Raw genomic sequence first — 19467 nt, 5'->3', positions numbered from 1 at the left:
CAGAGCGCTGTGTAATAAAAAAGAAAAAGAAAAAAAGGCATGCAAGGAAGGGGAGGAGCAACGTTGGTGTTAAATGAAACCGATACAGAGAAAGATGGAGGAAAAAGGGAATGAGGGAGTGTGTGTGGGGGGGTGAATTCCTTAACAGGAGCGGTTTGGCTTGGACAAGTTGAAACACACGCCGTGACTGCCTGAAGAGGCAGAGGGTGAATGAGAGAAGGAGGAGGCGGACAGGCTCCAGCACGCCGGTTTCGACCACATGGCCCCTCCCAGCGCCGGGAATACCAAACCCTGTGATTACCCAAAACACACGGGGTCCGACTTGGTTCTCCGAGCCTGCAGTTTTCCCGCTGGGCTGCAATGGCCTGGTCCACAGCGACCCTCCCTCACCTGAAGCCACGCAAACCCCCCGCCCCCCCATTACCTTTGGTTTGTCTGTTTCTTTGTTGTGTCTTTTTTAAAAATACACATAGAAGCTTGAAAAAAGTCCAAACCCGCTGACATGATCCGGTCGGCTCACGGATTTGGGCCTTCAGATTAACCAACCAGGCGCTTGGAAAATTTTCATGTGGTTTCTCTGTCTAAACTCAACTTCCTCCAGAGGCTTTGGAGCTCAAACCTCGGGGGTTGGGGACCTCGCTGCAGCTCTGACGAGAAAGGGGGGCATTCGGTATTTCCTACATTCCCACAGGGAACTTTTTCTTTTCACACTATTTTTTTTATTTTTGCCTGAAATTCGGACATGGTCTCACTCAGTTATGAGAGTAAATAAATCCTGGAGTGCCTTGCAGACAACATGCAGCCCAGACACACTCCATGACCTGAGCCTGATGTCATTAAGAAACACACCAAAAAAAGGACCCACACTGGAAACAATTTCTCTTAAGCAGCTATTAAAGCAGTGCAGCAGCTTCCTGCCTGCACTGGGTGTTCAGTAGGTGGAGGGCTGCATGCGCACGCACACACACACACACACACACACACACACACAACACAACACAACACAACAGCCTGATTTGCTGCTTTTAATTAGAAAGCACTCCATTAAGACTGAATACAAAGTGGACCAAAAGCAGTCCCAGAACTTCACGCCATGACAACTCGTCTCTCTCAGTACCAGCTAATTTATAAATGTTGTCTCCTTAGATGTTGCAGCATTAAATAGCGTAATTGGCTGAAATATAAATCAAAAGACTGCAGGTTCATGTAAATTATGTCCTGTTTAATCCAACAAAAAATCTTCTGGAGGGAGATTTTGTTCTAACTTTTAGTGACGGTGCCCCCATGAGGAGGACCACAGTCTCCTCTTCTTACTCGGCCTGGAGGCGGAGCGGGAATGCGGTGGTCGTAGGGAGCCCAGCGGGGCAGAACAATAATGCTCTTCTAAACAGCTGAGAGCTGCAACCTGTTTGAAAAGTGGAGCTTTGCGGACGTTACAAATGCTGACAAGCCTTTAAATCCCACCACCCGAGCCGGGCCGCCGGCGGAGAACAGCAGAGAGAAGATGGAAATGCAGGACCGCCTGACGGCTCCTTGACTTACCGAGCACGCGGAAAGCGAGCTCTGACACCTCCAGGGGTCGAAATAGACAGCGGGTTCCATCCTGAGCGTGCATGGCTGCGTTCTAAATATCTCTCCCGGGTTCTACTACACAATCTGCCTGTGCGGAAAAGAAGCGGGTTTCAAATTGAAGTGCAAAACAATTCCCAATGCTGCGGGTCTCTCCTTGATTTACATGACACGAGAATTTACTTCTCATTCATGAGAGTTTGCATGCCGCTCCGTGTCAGTGTGCGTGCCTTGCGGGTGTGTGCGCGCGCACGCAAAGACCGGTCCAACTCCATTGTCGGTTTGACTCGACAAATGGGTGGTGATGCAACATCTGCTGAACAGGGTTTTCTACTTCAGCTGTTCCGCGGCAAAACACGAAGTTCTTGCTTTGTTTGAATGAAAACAAGCATCATTTGACGCTGTAGATGACGATGATGATGCCAGCGGGGACGTGACAGCGAGGATCCGTTGTTTTACCCGAGTTTAAAAGGTTCTACTGCTGGACTTAAGTTTGTGTTTTTTATTTTGATTGTAGCAGTTTAATATGATGGATCTGATTGGTTTTTGGAGGCAGGTTATAAAAGACTTCACTGGAAAAACATACCAATCGCACGAAGCCGATCGTGCACGATACCGGGAAGTCACACCGACGTCACCACACACAAAGTCCCTGCTAAGGGGAGGGTGTGTGCGTGTGTGTGTGTCAAGAACTACACACTTCATTAGCACCCATAAGTTTGGTCAACCTCCTGCAAACACTGCATCAACAACATGACACGCCCCCTGTCTAAAACAACGTTTGCTCCAGCTGTGCACGTAAAGTCTCTCCAAACGGCCATCCAACCCACCCCCCCAACTCGCATTTAGCTGTGAGTCAAAAGTAGCAGGGGGGTGGAGGGAAACGAACAAGGAAAAGTAGAGAGTAAGAGGTGATCGTTTTTGCACAAGTGGCCACGTTGATATGAGATCATGGGGTGGGGTTGGGGGGTGCAGAGAATCAAAAGGGGCTGAGCAGGGAGGGAGAGGGGGAAATGGGGAAGCATGGGCCTCACCCCTCGCTGACCCCGAAACACCTTGCAATAAATTCTCCATTCATCAAAATGACATCATTCGGTCTTTTACTGTTTTTGTGATTCACTTTGAGCCAAATGTCTAATTTTCAACATCTGATTGGGAGTCGCTTTTTGATTTGGCGCCGGGACAACCTTTTAAATGCTGGAAAAATGATGAATGAAAGAGTCAATTAAACTGTTATCTGTCAGAAATCTAACTTTTTTCCCCAAAACAACTGTTTTGATTATATTTGCTGTCAGAGCACAGAGTATTTTCGCCACGTTCAACCCTCAATGGAGTGAACAAAGCCTGCCATGCCTCGCACGCGGAACGTTTCAGTGATGCCGTAATTACAGCTTAAACCTGCGGCTGGGAACACAATTTGGAGTCCGAAATGTAACTTAAAACTGCTTTTTGACCATGTGTTGCATAATGGGAGCTCATTAGTAAACATCAAGTGTCTGCTGTTTTTTTTGCCTCCTAGTTTTGCCAAGCGTCCCCTGCACAGATTCACATTACAACAAAGAAAAGCCGCCCAGCAGACAATAAGAATGACGTTATGAGCGTTACAACTTCAAAACAGTGTGACCTGTTTTTGTAAACCGCCTTCAGACGGAGGCTTTCCTCAAAGCACAACTCCTTCTTTTGGAATTTATAATATACCGTGGCAGCGGATGGCAATTCACAGAAACTTTCTAGGTACCTGCAGGTAGCAGGTAGCTGGAAATGAGGCAAAGTGCTGGCACACTTCAAACACAGTTACGCAGACGTGTTGATGGCATCCATGCGCGTAAAAAAAAAAAAAAAAAAACATGGAAAAGATTGTGTCACGAATCCGCTGGTATCGTTGTTTGATCCAGGTTTTGGAAAACCGTGAGGCTTGGATACGGGTGCCAAAACATTTGTTGCATCGCCCTGATGTGTGACGACAGAGCTCGCCGCTCTTCACTGCGCACTGATTGGTCCTGATTATCAATCAATCAATTAACTGAACGGTCCAGAAATGTAGACAAATCTTCAGTTTTTAGCTTATCAAGCAAGAACAATAGGATACTTATATTAATATTAAATCTATGTTAACTCATGTTAACTCATAAGGGGAAAAAAACAATAAAATAACAATAACTCTAAAAATCAGTTAATGGTAAAACACAACATTAATTTACTGAAAATAAGTACATAAATGTAGCAGACTACTCATTTTCATGTGCTGCTTTCCTAACAAGACAGAATCTCACTGATTATGACCTTCTTTGCTGGTAAAACAGTAATAAACCTTAAACCTGTACCATGTGACAAAGGTGAAGCGCTCCATGTTGGGTCAATAAAGGACCATTTCAAACACATTTGGCCGGGTGACCTCTCCTTACCCTAGGCTGATGTGAGTCCTGACTGCACCCGCTGGGCATTGCGGCCAGCGGGGTGGCCGGCGGGGAAGGCGGTGGCCCGGTGCTGCCACGAAGCACAGCGACCCAGATGCAGCGTGGCTCTGGGGAGCTGCAGTCCACCCCCACCGGGCTCTGGAAGCTCCAGTCAGACCCGGCTGGCGCAGGGCACGGGAGCATAGCAGCGGGCATCGGGGCATGGAGCTTTTTCAGATCCGCATCGCTGGCTGCCCTCATGGGCCGCGCGCATACGCACGCACACACACACACACACACTCAGGGACTGACAGGAGCTCACAGACAACGTCCCGAGGCAGCAGTGCGAAGGGGAGCTCAGGGGCAGAGAGGCGGCTTGAAGCAGAGCTTCGCAGGGCCTCCTCCTGTCATTCACTGGAGTCGGGCCGTCTCCTCTCCATTGGCGTCACTGCCGAGCCTTCCGAAAGTTTAATCCCACAAGTCGCACATCACGGCCGGTCGCTTCCACACTCCAGTGGGGAGAATCAGCTCTCCAACGCTCAAACGCATCAAGTCAGAGGGTTGGTCCGTCCTCAGCAACATGTGGAGGAGTGTGTCTGTGTGTGTGTGTGTGTGTGTGTGTGTATGGCGCAATCAGAGGTAGGTCCGGTTTCACTACAGACACACAGAGAACAACTGACAGCGTCACTCCTGTCGGTGTCCGGCAGTGCTCTGCACGCAAAGCCACTCAATCCACCCCCAAAGCACACACTGCTGTCCCAGAGGGCTGGATCTCTCCTCCCTCCCACTGCCCCCCTCGCACACACACTCACACTCCCTCCCCCTTTCTGTCTCCTCTTCACTCTGCGTCTCTGAAGCCAAACAAATCCATCTCGCCCCCTCCACCGAACTTATCTCAGCAAGCCACAGCCATCTCTCTCTCTCTCTCTCTCTCTCTCTCTCTCGCTCTCTTTCTCTCTCTCGCTCTCTCTCTCTCTCTCTCTCTCTCTCGCTCTCTCTCTCATTCTCGCTCGCTCTCTCGCTCTCTCTCTCTCTCTCTCATCATCCTTGGTTTCTGTAACCCAATCTGTATTTAAACAACCACTCAGTGTCCCTCCGAGCAAACCGGTTGTCCAAGAAAACAACAACAACAACAACAACTAAAATGCCAGAACCTCTGCTGTTCAAGCCAATCTCCAAACTTTGAACTCGGGATGGAGGGAGCGGCGGAGGAACCAGCGGCGGCCCTTTTACTGATAGACCTATGGAGCAGAATGGAGAAGACCGAGCCTCTTGTCTGCACGTGTACTACATGTGTTGGTGACCCACATGAAACAGAGACAGCGACAAATCCGTGATTCCCTGCAGTTAAAACTCCCCCCAAAAAAGCCCCAGCCCTGCCTCCATCACTAACCCAGAGGGAAGACACACACATACACACACACAGGGCAGATTTCCAGCACAGCAGAAAGAGAAAACATTTTCCTCGCTGCTGTGATTAGTGTTTTACTTCCTCTTTTTTTTTTTTTCCTTTTTGGCTTAAAAGAAGAAAATCCAGAGGAGAGGATGGGGGGTGATAATGAGCGGATAAAATGGAAAAAAGATGGTGGAGAGAAAGCAAGAGAGAGAGAAGCAGTCAATAGTGCTGTGCCTTGACACACAGACACAGATTGACCTGACCCACTCAAGCAGCAATGACACCTAAACGTCAACCCATTCGATCCCCCAAATTCTCACCAAACAGCCAGGTGCCCAGGTAACCTGGGATAGTGGCAGACAGGTGACCATGCCGACTCCGAAAAATCTCTAGTCCCCGCTAAAGAGCTGTGGTCGTTAACAATGTGAGGCAGGACAGGTTCCACCTGCCGCTACAGCAAGACAAGTATCAGCTTGACGAACATCTAGGTAGTTGGTCGGTTGTGCTCCGGCTGGATGATCCGGAAAGGTAACAGCGATCGAGAGGGCTGACAAATCTTCCTACCTCCCCGTAGGCATCCAGTCATCATATCGAGAGCGTTAACTTACTCACGATACCAACTGCGAATTGTAGCCACATGGTTCATGCATTCTTTTCCTAGGATGACTCATTCCGAGAAGTTAGAAATCATTTGCTTGTATTTGTTTTTTGGGGTGAACTGTACTGACAAGAGAACTTCAAAGATTAAAAAAAAAATAAAAAGTGCCAAAATAAACTCATTGCTGGATTTTGCTCTTCCCCAATGCTTTAACTTCTTGCTCCAGTTTCCTCAAAACAGAGGGCAGGAATGTCATACAGTACAGTACGTCTCGCTTTACTGTAAACATTGTTATGCATCTTTTCCTTCCAAAAGATTTCAATCTAGTTGTAGTTTGCACAAACAGAAGCATCTTTTCAGCCTGGTTGTTGTTGTAGATACTGACTGTGACAGCAGTTATCCTTTTTATTTCCCACTGGAATTTCATTTGGTTTTCTTCACTGTGATGGAATGTGTCCATGGCTACTTTTCAGATATTGTGTTTACAAGACATTTGTTTATCTGAATCGTTGCCATAAAGGCAGTGTCTTATGATATTATTTTAAAGTCACTGTTGATAGGAGGAAAAAAGAAAAACCTCAGCAAAGCTTTGTACACACTCACAAACACACACACAAGTTATTTGAGAATACACGCAAACACACAACGGTTCTGGCCGCATGTCCGCTGAGTCACAGCTGAGTATAAATATACTATAGTCTGTATAATTAGTGCTTGTCAAAAAGTCATGAAGTTATGTGAGTGTGTGTGTGTGAGTGAGTGTGAATGTGTGTGTGTGTGTGTGTGTGTGTGTGTGTGTGCGTGCGTGCGTGCGTGCGTGCGTGCGTGTAGAAAGGGAGCTCTTTTCTTTTTTTTCTTCCTCTGGTCCAGACCGGAGCTGGTGGACCGAGTTGCACTCGCCCTCCCATGGAGGGATGAGCAGGGGTCCTGCCAGCACGAGGCGAGGGTCAGCTGATCTGGGCCTAATCCGGATGGAGCTGCACGTCTCAGCTGGCACATCACTGAGCCTCAGCGGCACCGCATGTGGATTCCGCATATCTATTTCGCTATTGCCGTAAGATGTGCGCAATGTGCGTTCGAGGTGCTTTAATTGAAAACCAAAGGCTCCAATGCTCTACTTTTTTTCCCCTTTTTTTTATGAACTACGGGGGGGGGGGGGGGGGGGGTTCAGGGGAAGAGGAGGACGAGCGTGAAGCAACAGATGGACAAAAAAGGCAGGAACAAAAAGGCATTGAGTTACAGTTTACACCGAGGATGCAGTCACACATGAATGGCTGTGACAATAGCGGCCCTCCCCGCTCGCGACCCCGCACTGTACTCTCTGGCATGCTTGGACAGGCCGCCAACCATCACCCGCATGCAGGGGGCCTTGTGCACATCACCGGGCAATACCTCCTTTATCTGACTTTACCTGAGTGCAGGGTAAACACATGCTCGCTGCTAAGGAGACGGTGCATAATTTGTACTTGTAAGAGAATTTTATCACCTTAAGTTCTTGGAAGTCAGGAAATCAAAGACTGGCGCGTGCTGCCGTTCCAGCACCTGGCTTCCTCACCTCCTCTCCGATAACACACACATCAAGAGAAAGGAAAAGGAGGGCAAGATAGTGCAGAGCACTGCTGTTGGTAGAACAGACAGATTGGTTCAGTGATATGTTTTAATCTCCTTCGTACTCATAACATGACCACGGGCCAACAGATTAGCACGCGGCAACACCAGGCCTCCCGGCCTCCTTTTTTTCCTTCCGCCCGGAAAGACAAAACACGGGTTTTCTCCCCTCTGCTGTGCCTCCGCACTCTGAAACAGGGTGGCGAAAGGGAAGAAGAGTCTGCAGGCTGATGCTCTGGCATGCGATGCACTGGGCAGACAGGAGGGGAACGCTCAACACGAGCGATCACGGATCACAGAAAGGTGAGGAGGGGTCAGCTGAGGGCAACCCAAGTTCGACACTGATGGTGATACTGGCAGCACAAAGCCTGTGCTAAGTCTGAGGCCCCCTGCTGGTGAGATCCTGGCTCAATATGGAGGGGGGGCAGTTGTGAAAATTAGCACCAGCACGCGTGATCTGTTTTCATGTCACAGATTTTCAAAAGAGGTACAAAACGCTGGTGTCAAGCCGGGGTCGCGGCCTCCTTATCGTCTAGAAGACAGCTCTCGTGACGCGTCATGAGACAGCTCACAGGACACAGGAGACTAAACAACACACAACCTTTGACACTATCAGATTCATTCTCCCAAGCTGTGAAACTTTGTCCATTTCAGCCCTTGATTTAAAAGGTAGCTCTGCCATTTTCTGGGATTTTAAACAAGATACGCGGCCCATGCGCTATTACGTTCCTCCCCGGGTTATTCTATTCAAGGGTTATTCCCTTGTCTCATCCGCCAACTACCATTTGGAAGTTATTCGGATCCATCCCAGCTCAGCCCTCTCTAACAGGGATCTCTGGATACAATGTTTTTTCAAGGATATTTAGCCTTATCTGTAACTTCTCATGGTGTATCATTCAACAATTATAATTGATGATGCATTTCGTCACCCTGTTAAAATAATCACCTAAGTCATTTATTCTGATTTTTCAGGAAACACAAAAAACTGAACCATTTGACACACTCTTGACATAGGCAATTTCAACTAAAGGGGTAGAATGGCACAATCTGTTTAACTGAGGATGTAGGCAATTTTGCCAGAGGTGGTCAGCATCATGAGGAGATGATTTAGGCAAAAAAAACATTTTTGTAAAAAAATGACTTAGGCAATTATTTTAAGAGGGTGACGATTTCAATTGAAGCATTTGTGTGAAAACTGGGGGATAAAAAGGAGTCAGAGCTGTTTTGAGCAAGTTCATTTTAACTGTTATCTCCAATAAATCCTGCACACTGACCTGCCGGCCCATTTGGCAAATCTCAGGGTGTCATTACCTGCTAGTAGCCACTAGAGGGCACTTATAACACAGCTGCAGATGGGTGGTCAAGAGACAGGGAGAAAGTTAGCAACCACACACGCACACACACTCACACACGTGTTTTTATTCTACCGGGTACAGGATGTAGACTTTTCGAGTACCATCGCTGAACCTGATGCCAACTTCAAATGAAAGTCTTAAATAGGGCTGTGAGAGCCCAGCTGGGTGGTGGGGTTACACGGGTCACAACTATGGCGGGCTTTAACATGGAAACCTCAAGAAGTTCAGGGCCGATAGCAGGTGTCAGGGGGGTGGAGGCGATGTGCAAGAGGGGCAGGATATCCTATCGACCGCGGGGCTCGGGGCAGGTGGGTGGTCCCCCCCTGCTCTGCAGCCTGACTAGCACGGATACAGCAACACTACGATGCATGACTCAGGATTAAAGCGGTTAATGCAGCACACCTGACTGTGTGCCCCCCTACACACACACACACACAAATACACACACACTCACACACACACACACACACAAAGATTGCGAGCGTGTTATGCATGCATTCTTTACATGTGTGCGTTGCATGACTACATGACATTACAGTTGGCTGGACACCAAGGTCCTGAAATATGCAGTTAAAGAGGGGAGAAGGATGGAGGACATGTTCCTCTGAGGGTTTGGTGATTTCTGTGGTGTCAGGTGACCTAAACTGGGCACGAGAACATCTAAAACTGAAATGGGACAAGAGAAAATGTGCCTGTGTGTAAAACTACAGACTACAACTTACAAAAATACTTACTTCCTTACAAAGCCAGATAAGTCGGATTGTTATCTGATCCATCTATTTAGGACGGAATTGGGAAAATATTAGCACCCTATTTTAAATAGACTTAATGAAGTACTCTTCCTTGATTTGTAAAGTATAATTTTCTTACATTATCTTGGTTGATGTCGTCATATACTATCTAACTTCAAATACATGTGTCGGCATCGTCTCTGTAACTTTACATTAGACAGATTCTTAAAGGAATGTCCAACATTTGCATGACGGAGGTTCTGCAAAGCAAGAATTCACTTCTTGTTGACTTGCATCTAGCGTCTATTATTACATGACCCCTGGACAAAGGCTGCCTTTGGATAGACATCATATGATACGTCCAATTTACAGACCTGTTGCAGAAAACTAGGTGTCTTTGTGCACCCCTCCCAAAACATGTCAAAAAAAGAAACACTCCTCATGTTGATGTGTGCGGGGAATTAGGATTAAAACCAGTAGTGCTTTCCGTTTACACAGGTGAGAAAATTGGCATAAAATCAATTAGATCTCAAAAACAGGAATTATTTTGTATAAGCAGCATCTACTGCAGCAAATCGCCAGGAATGACCATGGGATGACCCAAATCAGGATGGAGGACGTGTTCGTGATGCCACGTGTGCCACAAGGGAATGTGGGATACATGAGCTGGCCAGCCGGTGTGTTTATGTGTGGGTGTGTGGGGGCTAACGGATGTTGAAAAGTGGACACCTGAGGAGTAGAGTTTACACGCAAAAAAGAGGTCATCAGGGCGAGAATAGCAATGACAAACACTCACATTTACTCACAAATACTCTCTTATTATACACACACACATACACACACACGCACTCCCCAGTGCAGCTCCCATGATGATGAATGTTTGCTGGACCATGGTGCAACACACCGTTGACAAGTAACTATGCCACATGACCAGGAGGATAGGGGGGTGTAAACAGATTAATACACATTGGGTTCGCTGTGCATTCACGTTGTTAAGAATCTGGGCGGGCTGATCTAATCAAATAAGACAAGAATCTGTAGAATTTCAGCCTTTTTATGTCACATCCTGACCTCTGCAAGACTCACTGAATCGGATTTGGATTTGACAGAAAAAGCAGCAAATTTCACTCCCCTGGCACATTAACAACAAAACAAAACAAACAAAAAAAAACAGCATAAATCTTCTGCTCCTTTGGGCTGTTCCCCTTCAGGGATAGCCACAGCCAATCAAATGCCTTCATCCAACCCTCATCATCCTCTTCTCTCACACCAACAAACAAGTTCTCTTTCACTCCATCCATAAATCACCTCTTGGATCTTCTTCTAGATCTCAGGTCTGGCAGTTCCAACCTCAGCATCCCTCAACCACTGGATTCACTATCTCCACTGAAAATGTCCTAAAACCTCAGTCTGGCCTCTCCCGACTATAAATACAATAGCTAAAGAAATGGTAAACAACTGTTTTACTTTTACCTAACTTGGGTATTTGGGGTATTTTGTCTGAAGAGGCCCTGTTTGAGACACTTCTAAAACAAATCAGAGATTATCTATATGCGTCTAGGAGTTTTTGCTCTCCGTTGAGGATTTCCAAGATAGAGTGGTAATTGTACAAGAAAAAAAAATCGCAATATAATTCAATATATCATAACATGACATGAACAAAGTTAAAACATTTGAATAAAAAGGCAGGACTTGAAAGGAAAAAAATAATTTTATAAGAATGAAGCTCAAAAATTTGAGATAAATCAGGGAAAAGGTTCACTGGTGTGATTTATCTTTTATTCCCTTAGAGCTAAAAACGTATTCTTGCCATTGCATTTATTCCGTGGTGGAAAATATTTCTTATTTACTCCGACCATCCACTATCTGTCAGTAAAACCAGCTCTCAGCCGACCGTCATGCTGACATACTGGCAGTCCTACGTAAGTGTGTATTTTTTTTGCTTTTTTTTCCTGTTGGGGGGGTGAATATCTAAGTCACTCTGGAATCCTCTGACAAATGTGTGCCTCCCTCCGGGTTTGTCAGGCTTCGTCTTGACTCTGGCTTTCGGCGTAATCACAAAAACACCAGATCCCAGCTTGCCTGGCAGTTTGCCATGAGAACCAACAAGGTGCGTCTCCAAGTGGAGGGTAAAGAACCCTAAGGGTGAAATGTTTTACAGTGGTGACTTTCATACTAAGTGTGGGTTCAAAATCGGTTTTCATGCATGGTTTTCTCTCGAGAGTTGAAATCACTTAACGGTTGCGTGATTTATGGAAGTTCAATCTGAGGGGGCGCCAAGTCATTCTTGGCTGGCACGCGGCACTAAAAAAAAAAATTAAGATAGCTATCCAAGATATCCAGTCTCCTTGCGTGACTGCTTTTCACGTGAAAGTTTGCGTGGCTCAAACGGGTGGCCAGGTGGGAGCTCAGAACAGATCTGCTGAGGTGGAAACCGCTGGTCTTTCTGGGGAATTTCCCCCGTCACGCAGCTCATCCTCACTCTTCGCCGTAAGCAAAGTGGGCGAGTCTTTCTGGTCCCGCCGGCGCTCGGATTAATTTCTTCAGCCCCATCCAGGCCCTACTTTCTCAGCTTCCAGTGGCTCCAGGGAGCCTAAATGACCACATCTGGCAAAGCGATACCCCCGTTTTCTGGCACTGTACCCCCTCCCCCGCCGCCCGCTTCTCCCGTGTATTGACCACAACCGCTGGGAGTGTCACGTCTGAGCTCCGCTGCAATAAAAGCCCCCCCTCCCCATTCCCTACTTCTTTCGCTGCTCCTTGTTCTTTTCTTCCCTTTCCTCCCTGGTTGTTTTTAAGGCCTCAGAAGCGCACAGTTACAGAAAAACCGCAGGGCTCCGGCATCTCCCCGCCCCCTGTCTGCATCTGGGGAAGGAACAGCCACGCTCTGAGCCATCCCCCCACCCCGTCCACAAGCCCACATGTATATATTTAGCTCTTCTCAGCCCCCCCCGTGTAATTAACAGATGAAAATTATAACTTCGGTGACTGAAAATGACGTCGGCGTTCTACTCGGCGAGGGCTGGAAACGGATCCACTCTCGCATCTCGCTATGTGAGGCCCCACACCAGGCAGGCGTCCAGGCTTCAGGGCGTGGTGGAGACCGTACTGAGCCAGCTTGGGAGGCCCGACCAACAGAGGGAAGAGCTGTGAGCCACGGAAGGGGGAGGAGAAAAAAACGGAAAAAGAAGGTGCGAGCATTGTGCTTATTAGAGCCAGGGAGATGGCCTGCCTGGAGTTTCCATCCCAGGTCATCTGGTTTTTACATTCCTGCCACTTGCCATTGCTCGCACCGCACCAAGGAAGCCATCTAAGTTTCAAATTAAACCCTTAGGGAAGAAGGGGGGATGACATTTTGGGGTGCTCTTGTAACAGCGAGAAATTCAATCAGAGGTGCTTCTAAAACGTGAAGATTTGGTTGATCTGGAGCTTTATCACTAACTCCGTCTTATGAGCATGAAAATGCCTAAAAAAAAAGATGGCTGGACTCATGGTATCATCTGAGAGCTCATATTTCCAATATGCCTTCCAAGACCATCTCAAATTACGATCCGTCATCCAGCCCTTGTGACTCTGCAGAGTCACACTGAGTGAACAACATGCCGAGCATTGGAGCAATAGACGGGGGGGGGGGGGGGGGGGGGGTCTTCAGGCAGTCGAATCAATTACCATATAAATTATGAGTTGACAAATCTACCGCCCTGTTAAATTTAAATTTGCTCCAATCTTGTCCGGGTCTGGGGCTTCACACGGAACAAGTGTGCAGGCTAGGGAGAAAGCTCAAAGTGATTCCAGGTCCCTCACGACCCTCCTTCTTCTCGTCTTCATCTCTGGTGGTACAGAGATGGTACACAGATACTGAATGGTGTGTTACAAACATGGTAGGATCAGCCCTCGCTATCGCAAGATCGGCCCGCCGCTTCCTGTTGATACATCACTGGCCGCAGAACCTAGCTATAAAACAAACAAAACAAAAGATATCTAAAAATGTGCAAGGAATTGTGGTGGATGCATGTTGGTGCAACAGTTTGTACTCTTGCCTCACAACATTATCTTCCCTGATCCAACCTGGTTCTCTAAAATATTAATTGTTTGTAAATGAGAGAGTGAACAGTTGAAAATCTCTAATGGAGCTTTTGAGAGAAAAGTCCCATCACGGCCCATCTTGGTACTTTTTGCATTTCCACCACCTCGTACCCAGTATATGTTGTAGTGCCTGATCTGGTGAGGTTCCAAGCAATTTGAGCTGATACTAAAAAACTGATGTCAACAGACTGCCGGCCTAATACAGAGAATGTTGTTAATGGGCACACTGTTAAACAGGAGAATAAAACCCATCACTTAAAAAAAAGAAGTAACGCCTCCATCCATGTTCTACATTTTTTGTGTTTAGTTTTGCATATATAGCATCTGGTCAGTTTTCCCGTGTGCCATGCAATAACGACCCCGCTAACATTGAGGAGGCAAAGTGGAGAAATGGAAAACCACACAAACTGAGTTGAGCAGAGTCGTGCTGGAACAGTGTAGATGAAAAGCAACATATACATACGGACATATATGAGTGTGTGTGTGTGTGTGTGTGTGTGTGTGTGTGTGTGTGTGTGTGTGCGTGCGTGTGTGTATGCATATCTATCTATCTCTATAACTATCTATATATATGTATGTATAATATACATGGATAGATGGATAGATATAGATATATATACATATGTGTATACATATATATACACACATAAACATAAATACACACAAACACACACACACAAACCCATAGATAATATATGGCCATGTGATTGACAGGTGTCTAGATGAGGTTAAATCCCACCACCCACCGTCAACTGCAATTGCCCCTCCATACACACACACACACACACACACACACACACACACACTTCTCTGTGCAGGATTATCTATTTAAATGATGAATGGCTGAATGGGCAGAGAATCACCTTGTGTAACCATGGACATTAACCATAATTCAGCCCATTTTTGTAAAAGAAATACATAGCTCAAGGATGAGAAAGAAATATCTTTGCCATAACAGGAATAAAAGTGATGCTCACATTTCCGCATGTTTAACCTCTGTCAGCCCAGATTAATCCGGTTTGAATGTCCCAACGGCTACTGTGATTATTGGCCCTACAGAAACAAACCGCCCTGCTCAGTTTTTCCCAGTGTTTCACTCCAGAAACCTCTGTGGGGCGACACACTTGTCGGTTTCAGTCACTAAATGGGGGACTGACTAACCAAAACTGGAGGCTTGACACGGCCATCTGACGCGTTCGTAAGGCTTCAGCTGTGTTCAGATTAAAGACAGCCGTGAAAAGCTAGCAGAAGTTCTCTGGGCCCCCGGTTATCAATTTGTAAACTGAGCAGGCGGAGAAGGGGGGATGAAACAAACTTTCTAAGGCTCAGATTTACTTAGGCAAACGTAACCACATTATGGGTGACATTTAGCTTTGAAAAAAAAAAATGTAAAAAGAAAGAAAAAAAAAGAAGAGCAAAATCAATATCCAAACATTTCCTTGGGTGCGCATTCTGGAAGAGTTTGATAGATGGGAGCGCAAGTGGCTGTAGAAACCAGGAGTAGACCGAAGGGAGATGACCAAAGAAGGCAGCGGAGGGGGATCAAAGCACAAAACATTTACTCAAAGTCAGGGGCGGGGGTGGCAGGGAAATAAGAAAGCTGGAATTTAGAGGGGTATTAAACACTGACTGAATATTACCTGATGAAGGAGGGCGATTCTTAAGAGGAGGGATACAAGAGAACAACTGGGCAAACAGTGGGTTTCTAAATTGAAGAACTGGCCAGATATTTGCATCGGTAAATTGGTGCAACACGGAACTTGTGTTTTAAAGTGTCGCGGGTACGGGGCGGGAAACGGGGCATCTTTACTGTTTCTTGGATAGATCTGGTTTTATCGCGGATACACTCTACTTTCTTCAACTCTAGGGAAAACGAACAAGGGCATGTTCGTACCAGCTGACTTAATTCGTCTCAATAGGGAAGTGACAGAATTATGCAAGCATTGAATTCACCACTCCATCCACTTGTGATATGCGCTCCAACACCCAGATGCAAAATATTCAAATGACGTGAGAGAAACACCAATCATTGGTCATGACAGGTTTGACCGATGTGTTCAGAACCACGGACCGACCCGGCATTCCAGACGGGAGCTGCACGTCCACGTGCGAGCTCATCTGAAGAATGATAAAAACACTTCCAGACGTGGCCAGGATAATTTTTTTCCCTGCATGGTTAATGATATGTTGCTGCTGCAGGCTCAAAATGCCTCAGATCGGCAACAGCCACGGGTGCGCCTGCGGCTTAATGTGAAAATGTCTACAGAAATGGGTGTTTATGAAGCTGCTCTGGCTTACAATAGTCAACATATTATTTCCCCCCCACACACACACACAACTCATGGAAGTAAACTGCTCGGCACAAAGAGCATCCCAAATCTCATCAACCTGAGGGCTTCTGGTGAGCTGACTGCATTGTCACTGTGGAAAAACCTATTCTGGGGAAGGGAAAGTTAGTCATGCACGTTTTCTGCTGATATCTGGGGCTCCCTCTTCCAGAGCCACTACTCTAGAAGTGCAATAACACACAACTATAGAAATGGTACGTCCGGACTATAACGTCCGGACTAAACCTTCCCGTGTCCACCTTCCCACCATCAAGAGCAGCCAACTCCCTACCGGCCCAAGCAGGCTGTTAATCGGAGCATGTAAACAGTGGCAGTACCGCTACAGAGCAGGAAAAGGGCTCTATCTTTTCTCAGCATCCTTAGGTCCTCATTGGCTACACATTAATCGCAGTCTTATAATTGCGCCTGTCAAAATGACCACCCCGCCCAATCATTTGGAGACTACTAAACACTAAGACAGATGCAGCTGCAACCCCTGCAAGATGACACTGCTGGTTGTTTGGGATGTCCAGGTAGAGGCCAGTGAGATGGTTCTCCAGCTCCAATACTTCAATCCTTCCACACAAAGAGTAAACCAGCAAACAGAAGCTGTCCTGACGACACAGTAGTAAGCTGTGAGAAAACCAGAGTATCACGAAAAGACGCATGATGCGCCAGAGGAAGAGCAGTTCCTGGCTTTTCCCGCAGAGGTAATCCTGCAAGGCCTCAGTGCAGCCTTCGACATGAAGTACATGAAAGGTGCAATGTGATGAAAATGAATTCTAGGATCTGATCTGAACAAATGATGAAAATGCCTTTAAAATTTAAAGTACCGTCTGACTTTTACAACCAACAGTCAATCTAGTTCACGCTGCTACATTACCTTGCTAAATCTCTTCTAAACTACATCCTATGGATTTTTAAAGTGTTTGCAAACGCTGAAATAATCTATACATGCATGCATGCGTCTTAATGTGGAATTTTATATCTCTACATGCTCTTACTCACTTGTGCAGGATAAGTGGCACAAATACAGACAGAATAACAGTAATAATGATGGAAATCTTCCGAATCTCAGTCAAAACTTTAAATGAGGGGGGAAAACATTGATGAGGTTCCAAAAACAAAAACAGTCTGTTTATCTTGCAGCAGAATGAAAGAAAACACTTGTGGTTCACATTAGTGCGGCATAAATCTAGCAGAACCCACTTTATTTTTGCATGCCTTCCATTTTAATGGCTGCATTGTTTTGATTTTTTCTTTTTTTTACGCTTGTCACACTGACATAGTTTACCGATTGACTCATCTGCTGATTTTGTTACCTCCTGCCCTGTTTTCCTACTGCCCTCGTCCTCTTTTTTTCCAGCCTCGCGCACATTCCAGTTATCGCAGGCTTCACAGCTGACTGGAGGAAGACCGCAGTGCACCTCCTGGGTTAAGGAGACATTCATCCACATGCACCCTTATGCCCCCTCCTCACATTTTCTCAGGAGGAATCCAAACACGGTGAGAGACCGAGTGAAAAATGCGCAGGGCTGATATGGAGGCGTGAGAAAGACACAACAAGATGCGGGGTCCGATTGTCTGAATGGAGATCAGTCAAAGTTTGCCCCCACTTAACCGCTGTCAGCCCCCGTCGCACACAACAGCAAGGGTTCCCCTCCTGCCTCTTTAGCCTCCCCACAAGGGGCCACGTGTGCGATGAAGGCTGGGGTTGGAGGCTCTAACCTTTGAACCTTGACACTGACTCCGACCCTGCAAAGCAGCCCTCAGGCTGATCCTTGACAGAGACAAACAGACAGGGCCGTTGCTTCAGAACAAGATCTGACGCGTTCTCCATTCCTCTGATTGAGCTGAGCGCTGCATTGGGCTGAAGCCCCCTGTATTGTTTTATAACCATCCATGCAAAGACAATGCAGTGAGTTAAAAAAAAACAGCACAGGGTCTCAAACATAACTGGGCCTGATCTCTTAGGGGGGGCTTTGATTTCGCCCTAAAACCTGAAATGAAGCACATCCAGCTGGAGCTCGAGAGTGCGACGGTAACTGACCCATCACCACTCTGGACAGGTAAAACTCACCTTGAACACGGTCTGTCACGGGCTGAATGGAGAAGGCAACATGGCTCATTAATGTTAGCTTACTTGCGAAGTCTTTTTAGAACTGGTTAAACAATACGCAAAACAACTCCCAGAATCCGGCAGTCCTTCATACTATCAAACTATTGAATAGGAATTGTATGCAAATTACTTTTTAAAATTTGTATATTCAACAAATGTAATAACACATTTCGAAGATACAGGTAATGATTGCAAAGCTAAAAAAATTATTTCCAATGAGAGTGCAAAGTCAGTTTACTGAGAGAGATCTTGACTGACTGACTGACCTCAGCAAAATCAATAAGGAGCCATTACTGAAACATGCCTGCTTTGCAGCGCTGCAGCCACCACTCAGCTCTCAACAACAGTGAACAAGGTCGTTGATGACTGATGTCCTTCGACCACCTACATGCTGGCCACGCCATGTTTGTGCAGCGTCAAGGACCTCCTCACGTAAACATGGAGGAGGAGGAAGGCCCAATCAGAACGCACGGCTGAGCCCTGCGTTTAAAAAAAGCTAAATACGGTGTTTGTGTTTGCAGCCGCGTCTCATGCACCTGCTCACAGGTTGATGCGTGACGTTAACATGCCAACGTGCCTACATTTGTGCACACTGGTGCACGACTCCATATGTGTGTGTGTGCAGGGGTAATTAAGAGTGTGTCTGCACGCACACTGTCCATGTGAATGATTGTGGATGTGAGGTGGTGCAGCTGTTGTCTCAAGGCCTGGTGAGGAGGAATGCGAGGGATGTTTGGACGGTGTTTACAGGCCACCAGGCTGTAAAGAAATCTACTGTCAGGCTCAGAGGCCACAGCACTGACACCTATAAAAAAAGTTAAATTATGACAGGAAATAGAGGTACGTTGCTCATGTGTGACTTGTGTTAGCCAATTCGTGCAAAAAAATCTTTTAAACGAGTTAAGAAAATTCTCAGTCTTCAACACCTTTATTTTTGCCGTCTGGCCCTGAACACTATGGAAACACCTACTTAAATATGGAACTGTCTTGTGTTCAAATAACTATGTTTTGCTTAATTGCAAAGTTTTTCCAATCCAAAGTTAGTAGATCCGGCAATTTGTTAGACCCCTGCAATAGTCCTCTGTTAAACAGTAAATTCTAATTCTCTTGAAAAAAAAGAGGGAGAATAATATTTGACCACTTAAAAATGTTTTTTCTTTAAATCCGTCATCTCAAATCCAGTATACACTTCGCTTCAGAGCTTCAATCCGGCTGGTGTCCCGTCAAAATGTTGGATGAGTGGATTATCAAAGATGTGAAAATCGTGTCAAATTCTCAGGAT

At 46.4% G+C, this 19467-nt stretch overlaps 1 protein-coding gene across 6 annotated transcripts in view; it reads right to left on the bottom strand.

The window, feature by feature from the left end:
- The window catches only part of arhgap23a (Rho GTPase activating protein 23a), a 66662-nt gene that overhangs the window by 29294 nt on the left and 17901 nt on the right, over window positions 1-19467 (bottom strand). For 4 of the 6 annotated variants that reach the window (XM_086176137.1, XM_086176138.1, XM_086176139.1 and 1 more), the window contains exon 1: window positions 3975-4711. The exons of the other annotated variants lie outside the window; for them this stretch is intronic. In XM_086176137.1, the coding sequence (XP_086032263.1) occupies window positions 3975-4226 (252 nt within the window). In that variant the 5' untranslated portion in view covers window positions 4227-4711. Of the gene's footprint in view, window positions 1-3974; window positions 4712-19467 lie in introns of those variants that run through there. 6 annotated transcript variants of the gene reach the window in all.

Source organism: Fistularia commersonii, chromosome 28, assembly GCF_037954325.1.
Source record: "Fistularia commersonii isolate RoL2024-O1a breed Wild chromosome 28, RoL_Fcom_v1.0, whole genome shotgun sequence".
NCBI classification, from domain to species: Eukaryota; Metazoa; Chordata; class Actinopteri; order Syngnathiformes; family Fistulariidae; genus Fistularia; species Fistularia commersonii.
This window is presented reverse-complemented; position numbering and strand designations above follow the sequence as displayed.